Raw genomic sequence first — 14160 nt, forward strand, 5'->3', positions numbered from 1 at the left:
ATTTGCTGATCATCTTCCCCCCGTGAACACCCTTAACAACTGGAACCCAATCTCCACTGAGGACACCATCCGTCTGATGAATTCCATCCACTCAGGATCCCCCACAGACCCATGTCCTCACCACATATTCAACAAAGCAGACTCCGTCATAGCACCACACCTCCGAGACGTCTTCAACTGCTCCCTCAACTCCGCCACCTTCCCGGAAGACTGGAAACACGCTGAACTCACCGCCCTCCTGAAAAAACCAACAGCAGACCCCACCGAACTCAAAAATTACCGCCCCATCTCGCTTCTTCCATTCCCGGCCAAAGTCATCGAGAAGGCTGTCAACAACCAGCTCGCCGCCTTCCTCGAAGCCAACAAATCCCTCGACCCCTCACAATCTGGCTTCCGAGCAAAACACAGCACTGAGACCGCCCTCATCGCAGCAACAGACGACATTTGAACTCTACTGGACAATGGAGACACAGTCGCCCTCATCCTCCTTGACCTCTCTGCAGCATTCGACACAGTCTGCCACAGCACCCTTTTACAACGCCTCAATAACATCGGAATCCAAGGAAAAGCACTTGAATGGATCACCTCGTTCCTCACCGGAAGAACCCAGAGAGTCCGCCTTCCTCCATTCAAGTCCGAGGCCTCTGAAGTCATCTGCGGCGTACCACAAGGATCCTCACTCAGTCCCACCCTCTTCAACGTATACATGAGCCCCCTCGCGGCCATCGCACACCAACACAACCTCAACATCATCTCTTACGCGGACGACACTCAACTGATCCTTTCCCTCACCAATGACCCCAGCACCGCCAAAACTAACCTACACGAAGGAATGAAAGAAGTTGCCGAATGGATGAAACAAAGCCGTCTGAAACTGAACTCGGACAAAACAGAAGTCCTCATCTTAGGTACATCCCCCTCTGCATGGGACGACTCCTGGTGGCCAGAAGCCCTCGGAAAAGCACCCATCCCGACAGACCACGCACGGAACCTAGGCGTCATCCTGGATTCTTCACTCTCAATGAACAGACAAGTCAGCGCCGTATCCTCTTCCTGCTTCAACATTCTTCGCATGCTCAGAAAAACATTTTGCTGGATCCCCTCCGAAACAAGGAAAACAGTCACCCACGCTCTGGTCACGAGCCGACTGGACTACGGAAACACCCTCTACGCAGGTACTACCGCAAAACTCCAGAAGAAACTCCAACGAATCCAAAACGCCTCAGCCAGGCTCATATTAGACATCCCACGCAACGAACACATCTCTGGTCACCTTAAAGACCTCCACTGGCTACCCGTCAATAAGAGGATCACTTTCCGTCTGCTTACCCACGCACACAAATCACTCTACGACATCGGACCAGATTGCCTCAACTCACGACTGTCCTTCTACACCCCCTCCCGCCAACTACGTTCTTCCAGCCAAGCCCTCGCCACTGTACCTCGCATCAACAAGACCACCATGGGAGGCAGATCCTTTTCATACCTGGCTGCTAAAACATGGAACTCACTCCCCGCTTACCTTCGCCTTACCCAGAACCACCTAGCATTCAGAAAGCAACTTAAAACATGGATATTTGACAAGTAATCCTCCTCCCCTTCCTAAGCGCCTTGAAACCCTCTGGGTATGTAGTGCGCTATACAAATTCCATGACTTGACTTGACATTTTACTATATATAATGTGTAATGCTAATAAAACGTTGAATGTCCCTTCCTGAACCTTAGAGGTGATGGAACATGATATCCAATCCTCGAGGATTTTCCATTAAAGCCCGTATGACTCAGATCCCACGGACTCTGCCTCTCATTTGAATGAGCTGTCTTTTATTGATAATTATATGGAAAAATGATTCGGTAAAATTAATTTACCACAATCCTCCTGTGATCACCAGGGCCCGCTCAACTCTCCCATTTTGGCTATGCCTCCCCTTGTCTCCCATAGCAGGATGGCTATTTCCAAGCTGCTGGTCCTCCCGCGCCTTTTAAACTTCTTTTACACACTTCCCCACCGCCTGCCCCGAAAATCTTTCAAGGCTCTGGAATCGTTCTTAGTCTCCCTGATATGGGGGAATTCTAGGGCCAGGGTGGCTCTTCACAAACTATACCTGCCACCATCGGAATGGCGGCTTAGGTGCCCCAAGCTAGAGTAGATAGAAGCCTGTTGGAGCAATCAGAGCTCACGCTAGAAAGTGCATTTTCTCTGTGTGTAAAGCTTCGTTTTTTAAATATTCAATCCCTCTGCAATTTGACTGATAAATTGTATTTTATTGCTTGCTGAAACCTCGTTTTAAAAAAAAGATTTCGTTTTTGCAATTTGGCTGCTAAATTGTTTAATAGTGCTCTGTGACCCTTACCTGCTACCCTATCCCTGTTTCTGCCGCGGGAAGTCCCGTTAGTGCGGAGGGAGAACCGGGTTGCTGAAATCCACAAACACCCACACATCGCCGCCATCTTAGGTGTCGGGGAGTGCAGGGAGGCGGTCTAGCGCTCACAAGCACCACCCTGACACGAGCCTACTTAGGCAAGCACCACACAAGGCTCATCAGTAGATAGAAGCCTGTTGGAGCAATCAGAGCTCACGCTAGAAAGTGTATTTTCTCTGTGTGTAGAGCTTCATTTTTTAAAGATTCAATCCCTCTGCAATTTGACTGATAAATTGTATTTTATTGCTTGCTGAAACCTCGTTTTTAAAAAAAATATTTAGTTTTTGCAATTTGACTGCTAAATAGGTTTAATAGTGCTCTGTGACCCTTACCTGCTACCCTATCCCTGTTTCTGCCGCGGGAAGTCCCGTTAGTGCGGAGGGAGAACCGGGTTGCTGAAATCCACAAACACCCAAACATCGCCGCCATCTTAGGTGTGGGGGAGTGCAGGGAGGCGGTCTAGCGCTCACAAGCACCACCCTGACATGAGCCTACTTAGCCAAATGCTCTCCTGGCAGCGCAGCGGACGAGCGCATCGGGCGCGCCGAAAACGCGCCGAAGTTGCGCCGAAGTCAAGCCCGTCTGCGCCGGGCCAGCGCCTTGCGCCATGACCCCTGCCCGATCCTCGCCCCTTCACTACTCAGCCAAAGAGCTATTTCTGCTTAATCGTCCTATTTGTAAAAATCCGGTCAGAGCTAACTGTTCAGACTCCCTCACAGTCTCTACATGCCTGACCTGTGGCTATCGACCTACCATCTGCAATCATCTGAGTCTGGAAGCCTCTCCTGCTTTCAGGAGAAGGACTCTAAAATGCATTCTATTAAATATTAGATTCATGCCAAAACATAAATGCGAAATTGAGGCATTCATAACTGATCACGATACAGATGTAATGTTCCTTACTGAGACCTGGTCATCTGAGGCCTCTGGTCCAGATTGGAACATAGCAGTTCCGGAGGGATATTTTGTAGAGTACTGTAGAGCATTGGTATCATCTACAAGTCCCATCTAAAAATATTCTGCCTACCAGAGTAAAATATGGAGGCTGAAGCCTTGAACTTCAAAATCAAATGCAATAACCGTCTGATTTTCGCTGGCTTGCTGCTCTACAGACCCCCAGGGCCAAAAGCTCCCTTCATCACTGCTCTCCATACATATCTGGAATCCACCACGGACTCCGCCACTTTTACAATTCTAGGAGATTTAAATTTTCACCTCGAAGCTACTAACGATTCTGATTCCGCAACTCTCATTGACAACCTGCTTAGTTTTGATATGACCCAACTAGTGCGTAAGCCCACCCACATTGCAGGACATAATCTTGACGGCATTTTCACCAACAACAATAACTTAAAATTTTCTTCCACTTTGCCTGTCCCATGGTCTAATCATAGGGCTGTCTTCTTTAATCTAACATTTATTGACTCTGCAAGATACAGAAGACGCTTCCTGCCCCCGGAAAGCAAGCGTTCATGGAAAAACTTAGACTTGAATCTGCTAGCAGTGGCTCTTGCCAACGACCCCCCAACATTTGAGCAATGTAGCATCGACACTGGAGCCTCCAGCTTTAACAGATGGATTGCTCAGGCTGCCGATGAGCTAGCTCCTCTGGAGTCCCGAGTACCTAAGAAACGGTTGGCCATTGCTCAGTGGTATACAGTTGAGTTGAAATTAATCAAACTCAAATGCCGCAAAGCTGAGCGCATTTGGTGGTCCAACTACTGCGCTCTCAAAAAGGCCGAATACTCCAAAGCTCTGCAGGAGTATAAGGCAGCGATTATTCAGGCCAAATTCACATTCTACACCACCAGAATCCAAGAAGCCCCCAACTCTGCCAGAGAGCTCTTTAAGACTGTTACCCTTCTGGCAAAAACCCCGCGAGACACTATATTTACACCGTACCAGAACTTTGTCGGGAATATTGCTGCTTTTTTCCAGAGCAAAGTACAGGCAGTTTATGACGGTCTCGGCACCGTAGCCACCAACTCCAATACCAGCCTTAACATCTCGGTCACTCCTACCCAGGTCCCGGCAGTGGACACCGAGGAATCTTCACCTCCCACTTTCCCTGTGTTTCCTAGGTTTCCTATGCTAAAGGAGTCGGAGGTCGGGGACCTTCTCCTACAGATGAAATCAGGATCTCCATTGGATCCATGCCCCCCGCACATTCTGCATTCTATTCCATTAGCTATAACTGGAGTATTGACCTCTCTATTAAACAAGGCTATATGCTCGAACTCCTTCCCCTCAATCTGGAAGAAGGCCTGTATCCGCCCGATTCTGAAAAAAGACTCACTCAATCCCTCCGAAACTAAAAACTATCGGCCCATCTCCTGTCTGCCTCTACCAGCTAAAATCCTCGAGAAAGCCATGAACTTAGAACTGATGACTTTCCTTACGAAGAATAATCTTCTTGACTCTACACAACATGGCTTTCGAGCATGCCATTCAACTGAGTCAGCCCTTATCATGGCAACAGAGTATATCAGGAAGACCATGGACGACGGTGGAAGAACGACCCTCATATTACTTGATTTAACCGCGGCGTTCGACACCGTCAATCATTCGGTCCTACTGAGTCGTCTGGAAAATCTGGGCATCTCCGATGCCGCTCTAGCCCTCTTAGCATCATTTCTGATAGGCAGAATCCAACAAGTCCACTGGGATAGACTTAAATCAGAGGAATTTACACTTCCCGGAGGTGTCCCACAATGGTCGGCATTATCACCAACCTTGTTCAATTTATATGTCATCCCCCTTGGCGAAACTGATAAAATCCCATGGCTTGAGATTAGTGTCTTATGCAGACGACACGCAAATCATAGTGTCGGTCTCCGATTCCATTGAAGCAACCGCACACCGTTTCAGGAATTGCCTTCTCAGTGTAAAAAACTGGATGAGCCAAAAGTTTCTCAAATTAAATACTGAGAAGACTGAAATCAAAGAATTTGGTCAGAAGCCCTCGATATGGAGTCAGCTATGGTAGCCCCCGGAAGCCGGCTGTTGTCCTACCCCAGCCGAGAAGGTCAGAAACCTCGGATTCTTACTGGAAAAAAAACCTCTCCTGCACAGCGCAGGTGAACCAAGTCACTTCAGCTTGTTTTCATATGATGAAGGTACTTAGAAAGATCTTGCCCTTCATTCCACCCACCTTAAAAAAGATTGTCATTGCTGCCCTAGTAATGTCTCGGATTGATTATTGCAACTCTCTCTATCTCGGTACAGGAGAGAAGCAATTGATCAAGCTGCAGGCTATCCAGAACGCGGCCGCCAGGGTTCTCCTGAACCTGCCAAAGCGTCACCCCACCTCCCAGGCCATTCGAGAGCTGCACTGGCTGCCAATTAAGCGCAGAGTCCAGTATAAAGCCCTCTGCTCGGCCCACAAAGCCGTTCACGGAAAAGGATCAGATGATCTGGCCAAACTCCTTCGCGCTATGTGCCCAACCGAACTCTAAGATCGGCCAATCAAGACCTGGTCTGCGTGCCTAGAATCTGGAAAGTGCGTTGGGGTGGAAAATCATTTTCTAATCAGGCCTCCAAACTCTGAAACTCATTGCCTGTCGAACTTCGCTCACAAGCCTCCAACCTGAGATTCAGAAAATCCCTGAAAACATGGCTGTTCTCCCTGCCCTGATCTGTCTCACATCTTTCTATTCTACAGCGCCAAGACGCCGCGGCATTCGAGCGCTTAATAAAAACTTCAGTCAGTCAGTCAAGCTATGCCCGATACTCTGCTGCAGCACAACTGCAATGGCCAATGAGATGGCCTGCTAAGAGTATCCTCGCCGAATTGGCCACCTGGCCCTGTCCTGGGATCTGGGGGCATTACTGGAACGGATGTCAGGCACATCAACTTTGACCCAGAAACACCAGGGTAACATTCTAATGGTGGCAGCCAGGTGGTGCTGGTCCAGATAACTGCTGCCTTAGGACCCGGCCAACCCTTAGGACCCTGGTCTGCTTCTAGAGATACTGTCTTGGACGCCTGGAACTGGGGCCTTGAAAGGTGAGGGGGTTAGACACATGGAGAGACATGTATATGAACTCACAACTACAAACATTCGAGGAGCTAGTAGACGCCTACGAGGTACAGCAGGGCTCCTTCCTGCTACACGCCATTCTTACACACCATTCCCTACGAGCGTGGGATAACGACCACTCCGAACCTCCGACATCACACCTTCTGTAAATGCTGATCACGCACGGTCGGGCAGACATGCCGTAACGGCCATTTACACCTCTTTTAGACTGGACGATCCACCAGCACTGACAACACTCCATGAGTATTGGGATACCGAGCTGTCCACCACCCTCTCTGATAAGTCGTGGATGCACTCTCTCAATCACCCGAAAACTATCTTGACCAATGCCAGACTGAAGTATAGCCAATTCAATTACTTACATCATTCGTATCTCACACTCCATAGCTTAGCATGCATGTACCTCACTACTGTCGACATATGCCCTAGGGGTCGGGATCCGGGAGTCATATTCGCACACATGATATAGACCAGTACCAGCATCTAGGCATTCTGGGCTGATATAGCAACCACACTCACAGAGGCAGCATACACACAGGTGGAGGAGGAGCCTCTTCATTTCTTATTGGGCGTTACAAAACGCAGCTCTTCTCGGAAAGGCCTGAACAAATTGCTAGATCTAGCTCTGGGCCTCGACCAATGTAAAATAGCCATGGCATGGAAAGCGCCAATGGACATCTGCCAACCGACCCCACCGACACCGACACAGCCCCCGCAACTTCAGGCAATGGATCAACAACTGCGCCAACACTCTTGTCCTGATCAGGAAACCCTCAACAGATGCACCAACAGGAGAGCCACCGGGTTCACCACCGACCTCCAGGCAGCCAGGCAGACTTGACAAAGACTCAAGAAGAAGTTGTGGTGCCACGAACGGACACCGGACAACCATGCAGCCCCCAAGAACACCAGCTGCAAGCACCACCAACTCAATCGAACTGCCAAAAGTACTTTTTTTCACGGAACGCATCAACAACAACATGCACAACAGCAAAGAGCTCTTCAACATCGTAAAAGAACTCGCCAACCCCAGCTCCAACTTCAAAGACATCCCGCCGTCTCAAGACCTCTGCGACTCCCTATCCACCTTCTTCTACCTCAAGATCACTGACATCCAGATCAGCTTCAACACCCAGACCCCCCCTGAGAGCCGCCAGTACTTTAGACTCACCGCGCCCAACCACACTGGCCTTCTGTTCTACTGGAACCACATTAACGATGATAACACCACCAAAATCATGAATACCATCCATTCTGGCTCACCATCCGACCCCTGCCCTCACCACATCTTCAATAAAGCGATCTCTATCATCGCACCCCAACTCCGGAACATCATCAACAGCTCCTTCGAAACCTCCACTTTCCTGGAGAGCTGGAAACCCGCCGACATCAACGCCCTACTCAAGAAACCCAAGGCGGACCCAAAGGACCTCAAGAACTTCCTCCCCATCTCCCTGCTCCCGTTCCCGGCGAAAGTCATCTAGAAGACTGTCAACAGGCAACTGACCTGCTTCCTTGAGGAGAAAAACATCCTGGGCTTGTCCCAATCTGGATTCCGCAGCAACCACAGCACCAAAACTGTTTTCATCGCCGCCACTGATGACATCAGGGCCTTGCTGGACAACGGTGAAACCACGGCCCTCATCCTCCTGGACCTCTCGGCCGTCTTCGATACCGCCTGCCACCAAATCCTACGCAAATGCCTCCACGACGCAGGGATCCGCAACAAAACCCTGGACTGTATCACCGGCAGAACCCAGAGAGTACCCCTCCCCCCATTCCGAAGCCACCAAGTTCACCTGCAGCGTACCCCTAGAATCATCCCTCAGCCTGATCCTTTTTAAAGTCTAAATGGCACCGCTTGTCAACACCGTCCGATCACAGTTGCTCTCTGTGACCTGAGAGGAGCCTTGAAGGACTGGACCTGCCGTTGGTGCCCTGAGAGGAGCACTCAAGGACTGGACCTGCCGTCTGTGCCCTGAGAGGAGCCCTAAAGGACTGTGCCTGCTCCCTCTTGTACCCAGGATGAACAAGTGCATTCCAAGGGTCAGTTGGCAGACACCATGTCTGGTTACAGTAGTGGGCTGCCCAGTGGCAGCTAGCTCTTGACTGGACCCAACTTGTGGCATCTGCTGAGAAGTGCATTCCCATGGTTCTCTTGGCACTAGAAGCAAGCTTGGAAAAGTTTGCTCTAGACCAGTGGAGCGTTTTAGAACTTTCAAATTTCCAGACTTTCACCTGGCCCAAGCTAGTTAGTATATCTGACCAGGCTCTATCACGCTCGGCCCAAAACTTCTCTTGGTCCCGTCTACCACGACTATTGACTATCACTGGCTCTTTACTTTTTCATGGCAATTTTTAACTTTAAAAAATCACATCTTTGTTTCCCCTAATATTGTTTAGTCATTTTCTGTAAATTTTAAATTTGCTAAGTTTTCTGGTTCAGTTTGGGTTTTTAATTGATTTCAATTTTGACTTAATTACTGATTTGGTTTGCATGAATGCTTTACAGTTTGCCTAAGTTAAACCTGCCTGCTGTGTGCCATAGCTACCAGGGGTTGAGCTTAGGTTAATTTAGTAACTTTAAATATTCATTCTGAAAAGAGTTGTGAGTATTCGTTCAGGTGGGCAGTCACCCACCCCAAATAATAATCCAATTTCTAATGATTACTGAGGCCTCGTAGAATCATCTTAAAATATATTGACTCCTTCTGAAGCGACGACGGAGAACCGGCTGTTTGCGAAGGTGAACCAAATGCAATAATGTGCCCTCTGACCTTGCAGTATTTATGCCAATGCAATGAGTGCATCCTTTCCTTCTCTGTCTCTCAATAGTCGCGTTTCTGTGTTTCAGGTACCAACTGGGCCGTCCAGATTCTACATGACATGATCTACACTATCCATGGCAAGGAGCCGCCGCCCCTCATGGCCATCCTTGAGTTCGGATCACCGGACAAATTTGAGGTTGGTGCCGAGGAACAGCGACGTTATATATTGTACCAGTAAAACCTATTCCGTTCTGTTGTAAGATCACACCCATGATGACAGTGCTCAGTCATACTCTCTTCTAACAGGTGGCATGGCACGTACTTGCATCATAACCAGGTCCCAAGTCAGTTCATGGCAGCCCCCAGTTTAAACCGTGATCATGGTAGAGTTGGCGGTGAGCACCCCTGCCTGTTGGGTCTGGTGGCTTAGCGGACTAATGCGCCCACTGTAGGGGCCTGTGTTTGACCTCATGGTCAGAGATCCAAATCCTGGTGCTCACACTCAGCCTTACATCCTTTTGAGGTCGATAAAATGAGTACCATTTAGTAGGGTAACAATAATCATCTGTTATTCAGCGCCAAGATACCCTTTTGTGTGATGTGTGAGCTTTACAAATACATAAATGCTATGTGTGGTTCTGTGCTCGAGTGAACAACGAATACGAAAGGTGAAGGTATAGTAAAAATAAATCTGGTTTAAGGACAGACCACTATTTGAATAGCAAAGATTCACTTTGCATTTGCTGGTCAGGTTTACCCTAATGGACTGTTAGGTAGTCCCTCTGCCTCTGCTCAGAAGGTGTTTGTGAGACAGTCTCTGAAAGGAGTTGAGTCTGTACCCAGCAGTGAGTGCCACCTGTTTCATGGAAAGCCCTGTCCCTGGCATCAGGGATGAAACACGAAGTGAACCCTGTTAAAGTGTGAAAAGAGCACACCTGTGATCTGTAGACACAAAAGTCCTGATTTCAAATCCTCATGGAATGCAGGTGAGCTTTGGAGGTCTGTGTAGCAGCAGGTGCTCAGCTGGCCAGTGCATAAAATCAGAGGTCGAAGTGGGTAGGAACTGCTGGGAACAGCGTTCCCATACTTATCATGCATGCAAATCTGTTCCTAAAAATTGTTTAAAAAAAAAATTAAGGTTGGGAGCGTGCTGGGGTGGATGCCTCGTGAATTCCTGGCAGATTTGGGCCTAGACAGGGAAAGGGCCCAGTGCAGAAGGCCACGCCCCCTTTGAGGCATGTGCTTCTGATGCAGACATTGTCCGAGGAGCGCGGGTGCTGCATTTGGCTGCCCCCCCCTTTGTGCCCGGCAGTGAACTTTGTTACCAATCCGCCTTGTTCCGGTGAGTCTACATGTTTGACAAGTCGTATGTTGATACACATACATGTGCTTGGGTGAGCATCTCTGCCACCTCCCCTGTTACTCTGGATCATAGTGCCAATATCAGCAGCACTCCCCATCTGGCATACAGCAACATCATTAGGAAACAGCAGACTGTATTAAAGGCCAGGGAGCCTTTGATTTAGGCCCCCTTCCCTGCTCCATGGCAGCTGTGAGGTGCTGGGACCCATGAGGGCAAGAGGGAGCCGCAGCGGCTTTGAGTGGCAGCACTCAAGGGGGCTGGTAGGAGGAGCAGAGCAAGCGGGGGTGATTAGCAAGTGTGGGAAAGGGTGGTGGCTGGCTAGAACTGTCCCTTATGCTTTGCAATGCAGGCACTCCATAGGAGGCAGAAGGAAACCCCCCAAAGTGTGCAACTAAAGAGCTAACTCCACAGAGCTGCAAAAAGCACTTTACTCTCTGGTACTTGAAGTGCTTTTGTTTTTATGCTCCAGTTATTGGCCGGTGACTACTTCCGTTCAGAGCTGTGTCTGGCCACAGCACTCCCTCAACCCAATGTCATCACCCTCGCTAACAGCACGCCTTTCTGTCATACCTCACAGTTTCCACACTGTCTTGCTCTTAACCCTCTGCATCAGAGGCCTGTAAAGGTGGGTGTGATAGGCCCCCCTTATGCATATAGAGACAACGGTGAGAAGGAACGCATATGCTGCGATTAGGGAGGGTGTCTCATCCCTACTGAATATTGGAGGAGGTGCTCTGGAGGTCATGAGCTGTAGAGTTTGCATTCTAGTAGTTGCATGTCGCGTCATGACGCGACGTGCCGGCGGCCATCTTTAGGATGCGTGCGCATCACATTAGAAACGGCGCGTGTCACGGGAGCACAGTTGTACCGGCTCGTTGCTCTCTGTGCAGGTTAACTAATAAATACAGCGTACCACCAGACCACTGTGTCCTGTCCTTTCTGGAACACCTGGCAACTTTACAATGGCGACGAGGTCGAGATGAGGACCTGAAGAAAATAAAAAAATAAAAAACGAACAGGACAGCAGAGAGGCCACAGCCATAACTCAGGAGCCATACGCACCAAAGGAGTTATCTGCCTGTAAGCAGCTACCATACACAGGCAAGTGAACAACAGAGAGTGTGACAGAGCCTACAGGTACATAGGGGAGTCGACTGGAACATCGGGGAAGCGACATAAGTGTGTGCAGAGGGGCAGACGACCATAGACACCCCACCAAACCAACCAATCAAGGGCAGGAGCAGTGGTGACCTATAGGAAGAGCAAAGGAGCAGACACAGAGATCCCCCAGCCAAAAATAGAGAAGCTTGAGGAAGACAGTGCACCAGGCCGCCCCAAAAGCCACAGCGGCACCCCACCCACAGAAAAGCGTGAAAGGATGTGTGCACAAGCAGCATCTGCGACGGCCCCTGTGCAATTCTTACCCAAACCAGGAGAACCACTCATGAGGTGGGAGGATTGGAGAGACTATATCGGCAACTTCATTGAGGTGCTAGGATACAAGAACGAGGAAAAGTTTTCCAGTAAAAGAAAGAGGCGAATATTGCTACACAATTTGGGCCCGGAGGGGCTCAGGATCTTCAAGAATCTGATACCAAAACCACGAGGGAGTACAGATGACAACGTGTATGCCCACGCAATTGAGGAACTGAATGAACATTACAAACCGGCGGTTTGTGTTTCAATTGACAGGTATAACTTTCAGCAGAGAAAGCAACAACAAGGGGAGTCAATGGAAGAGTATGTGGCGGCGTTAAGGAAGTTGGCATCCACGTGCAGATACGACATGTTCCAGGATGAATTCATCAAGGATCAGATCGTGATGCACACCACGAGCACCGCGGTGCAGGACAAGTTGTGGGCCAGCGGGGACGCCACACTGCAAGAAGTAATGATAATTGTCAGGAGAGCAGAAACGGCACGAAGATGCGCGGAGGCGGCAAAAAGAGAGACCGCCGCAAGTCCGATGGTGAACAGGATAGGAGACGAAGAGCCCCGCAAGGACAGCAGAGGCAGGGGAGCCACGCCGAACGGACCGAATAGGTGGCAAGGGAATCCGGGAACACCAGGAAAGCAGGTGGGGAACAACAAGAAAACCTGCTACAGATGCGGAAGTTGGGCACACGAAGCCCACAACAGGAAGTGTCCGGCGTTTCGCGCCACAGGAACTGGATATAGTTCCTTCCAAATCTTGAGGGGGCATGACCCTTTCACAAAGGACAACCGAGTGTGGAAGGAGAAAACTGTAATGAGCAAATGGTCCCCTGCGGTGGTTCAGGCGAACTTGGAGAAGGCACAGGCCATTTACACAAAGCACTACAACCGGCGAAGGAACGTGAAGGACAACGGATTAGAGGTAGGTGAATGGGTGAGAGACAAGTTGGCAACGATGCAAAGGAAAGGGGATAGCAAATATAGTAAACCCCTGCAGGTGAAGAAGGTGTATGACAGAGCAGCCCTGTTGAGTGACGGCAACGTATGGTCTCAGGACTGCATGGCGAGATGCAACAAAGTACTACAGTGGAACCATGGGGGGCAAGACCTAGGAAGTGCAGAGAAGCCTGAGGCAAGAGATGGACAAGTTGATGGAGAGATGGACTTAGGAAGTGAAGAAGTCAGTGTGGAGCAAGACAACGGAGGCAGCCCCGGAGCGGATAGAGAGATGAACAGGAATAGATCGGAGGAGAGTCAGGCTGCGCTGAGCAATGGTGGAAGTGGCGCAGAGACGCTGGAGAGAGAGGCAGTGGCTACCCCGGTAAGACTGACCCGCAGGGAAAGAACAGTGATGAGACCAGCCAGGTTTCGAGACTTTGACATGAACGGCGGACTGTGAGTTACATGTTTCACTGTTTGGGAAAAAAGGGAGATATGTAGAGTTTGCATTCTAGTAGTTGCACGTCGCGTCATGACGCGACGTGCCGGCGGCCATCTGTAGGATGCGCGCGCATCACATTAGAAACGGCGTGAGTCTGGGGAGCACAGTTGCACCGGCTCGGCGCTCTCTGTGCAGGTTAACTAATAAATACAGCGTACCACCAGACCACTGTGTCCTGTCCTTTCTGGAACACCTGGCAATTTTACAGAAATCACACCCTGCCTATTCACTGTTCCTTCCTTTTGAGGTTGGTACTTTGAGGACCATAAGTTGGGTAATAGTAACATCTGGTTTTTATAGCTCCTAGAAACAGCATCCATGTGGTACTCATGTACCTTATCATTCCCGCCTCTTACCGCATCATCTGAGATGCTGACCCAGAGGCATTCTGTCCAAGAGGAAGATGCCCTTACGTACCTCGGAGATGTGCTGTCAACGTCAGACCCCATGGACTCTGGCGTGGCTTTCATTGCTAGCACAAGGTATGATTGAAACGCTGAGCAAGCAACAGAGTATTAAGCAAGGGAAAATAAAGGTGGGGCTTTGTTCACACATCACTTTAGTATCCGTCCATGTCACCGGGACACAGAGTTTTCACACCTTGGCTTTCCTATCACAAATCAATGTTTTTAATTTTCTGAGATTAAGGAAAAATGCAAGTCCCAGCATGCAAGGGCGTGTTCAATGGAT

The 14160-nt window shown here is 49.5% G+C and overlaps 1 protein-coding gene across 1 annotated transcript in view; it reads left to right on the forward strand.

Annotated features, from left to right (window-relative positions):
* Nucleotides 1-14160, forward strand: part of LOC147672976 (sulfotransferase 6B1-like) — a 334704-nt gene that overhangs the window by 114053 nt on the left and 206491 nt on the right. Inside the window, exon 2 of the mRNA XM_086947844.1 lies at nucleotides 9319-9428. Coding sequence (XP_086803970.1) covers nucleotides 9319-9428 — 110 coding nt within the window. The remainder of the gene's footprint in view (nucleotides 1-9318; nucleotides 9429-14160) is intronic.

The sequence above is a fragment of the Lissotriton vulgaris genome, assembly GCF_964263255.1.
Source record: "Lissotriton vulgaris chromosome 7 unlocalized genomic scaffold, aLisVul1.2 SUPER_7_unloc_1, whole genome shotgun sequence".
NCBI classification, from domain to species: domain Eukaryota; kingdom Metazoa; phylum Chordata; class Amphibia; order Caudata; family Salamandridae; genus Lissotriton; species Lissotriton vulgaris.